Below are 2,272 nucleotides of genomic sequence, written 5' to 3' on the forward strand. Positions count from 1 at the left end.
AGCTAGGCTCCCATCGACGGAAGGTCACTATGACTCATCCAAAATGTAAGATCCTTTATTTGATAGAATTTCAAGAACCTGATTTAATTAAATTATATTTTTTCTGAATGATATTTATTCTATGCTTAGAATGCCCGAGGTGAACTTAGGAAGCGAAAATGATCATTTGTTTCAAACACAAATGGGTCTAAGCAACTTAAACAAACCCACAGATAGCATGTAATTTTTGTTTCTAATACCATTTGCTTAATTCTTTTGTTACCATTTGCTTCTAATTCTGTATATATTTTTTTAAGAAAAAAAGCCCTTTAATATTTTATTCAAGAAAAAAAGGCAGGAAAAAAAAAAGAAAAATATGCAACTATGTAAGTTTTCAAAAAATAGAGCATGTGTTTCTTTTCAATGCTTCAAGTGTATTTTGTCATTATTTTGGTGGATTTCAACTTGGGTCTGGAAGAAGAATCGGTCAGTGACTCAGCTCAACAAAAGATGATCATTGTTTGGATGGAGACACATTCACAATCTGAACTGCTTGATATGTGAGTTTTACAACTAAATTTCAATTTTCTGATCATCTATTTTAAGGGAGTTTGTTAACTTTTTATTTTTGTCTTGTTTAGAGTTCCAATTCAAGTATGCATGCCTCTATCCAAGACAACAACACCAAGCCCTGTGCCACAAATTGAACCATCCCTCCCAAAGTTCCAGAGCGAGAAAATTAGTGAAGAAACAACTAATGTCAATTACACACTAAACATTCAAAGTTCAAAAGACAATTAAAACAAAGTTAACAACCAACACAAGATTAACATAATAATAATGATAATTTATAGTGTTATACCAACCAATAACAACAAAATATTAAGTAGCAAGCAATTACAGAACAAAATTCATTTGATTCGTAGTTTGCTCTCAAGGTTGTGAACTTGATTCTTGTTGTGTAGATGTGTTAGTAACATCTACAAAACATAAAAATTAGTCTCTCAAGATTATTATATGAATTAAATTAAATAATAAAAAAAGAATAAAGACATCATAAAGTAAATATACCATTAACAATTTTGTCACTACTGTCAAATTGATCAAACTCAAGTTCTTCAAATATCTGCTTAGAAGGATACAACCAACTTTGAGTGTAGATTAAATCTTCTGCCATTTTTGGTGACAAAGAGCTACGGTAAAGATCAACCACATGCCCACCGGTACTAAAGCATGATTCAGATGCAACAGTTGAAACTGGAATACCAAATACATCACGGGCTATGGGAGAAAGAATTTTATATTTTGATCCATTTAACAAGCCAATATATCAAAATTCTCATCTTCCACGTCCACAGGATCTTCGGCAAAATATTTCTCAACATCTGATTTGCTATCTGCATTAGCTTTTTCCTTATTTTGTTTTTTCCACAAATTCACTATATTTGCAGCAACACCCTTAGCACTAGACTGACCACTATCTTTATCATCCAAAACAGCTCTAGAGGAACCGCCACCATCATCAAGAACTTTATCATCTACAATTTCTTTTGAATAAAATTTGTACAATGTCTCCAGTGTAAATTTTACAAAACTAGTCATACTAGTAGCCACTTCCTTATCATATACATCCTCCAAACACCAACAAAGATAATCAAGTTTGTATCGAGGATCTAAAACAACGGCAACAAGTATCAAAGGATTAAACTTGTCAACTGGTCCCCAATATTTATCATATTTAGCCTTCATAGAGCATGCCATAGTTCCAAATAATTCAGAATTGTTGTGGCTCCAAGATGTTAGTTGAGAATTTATAGATGCAATTTCATGAAAGCATTTGTTTGAAGTAACATGTAAAGAAGTTGAGAAACATAAAGTAATCTCATAGAAGATTCTCAAAAAATCAATGAATAGCCTAGCATGTTGCCAATCAAGTGCCGTGGGTGGACTAACTTTCTTTTTACCCCCACTATCCTCTCCAAACCATCTAAAAAAATCATTTTCTTGATCATAAAGTCTATCAAAAGCTTTTTCAAAATTTTCAACATGTTTTAACATTAGATAGGTGAAATTCCATCTAGTTGGAACATCCAAACAAACAAGACTTTTAGACTCTATCAACTTAGCCTCAATGCATTCTTTAAATTTTTTAATTCTTTGGGAGAAGATCTAATATACCTAATAGCATTCCGAATGCTTTTAATGGAGGCATGTTGCTCTTTAATTCCTTCATTCACCATCAAGTTGAGAACATGAGTACAACACCTCATTTGCAAATATTTTCCTCCGCACA

At 32.3% G+C, this 2,272-nt stretch overlaps 1 protein-coding gene across 1 annotated transcript; it reads right to left on the minus strand.

Moving 5' to 3' along the window:
- LOC110268338 (zinc finger BED domain-containing protein RICESLEEPER 1-like) lies at positions 1,294–1,740 on the minus strand. Its single transcript, XM_021114425.1, has one exon. It carries the CDS (start codon positions 1,738–1,740, stop codon positions 1,294–1,296), a length of 447 nt encoding a protein of 148 aa, XP_020970084.1.

Source organism: Arachis ipaensis, chromosome B10, assembly GCF_000816755.2.
Source record: "Arachis ipaensis cultivar K30076 chromosome B10, Araip1.1, whole genome shotgun sequence".
Taxonomy (NCBI): domain Eukaryota; kingdom Viridiplantae; phylum Streptophyta; class Magnoliopsida; order Fabales; family Fabaceae; genus Arachis; species Arachis ipaensis.

Bases quoted from the DNA above. Each gene is read 5' to 3' on its own strand.
- LOC110268338 (XM_021114425.1), bottom strand. From the start codon at position 1,740: ATGGCATGCTCTATGAAGGCTAAATATGATAAATATTGGGGACCAGTT.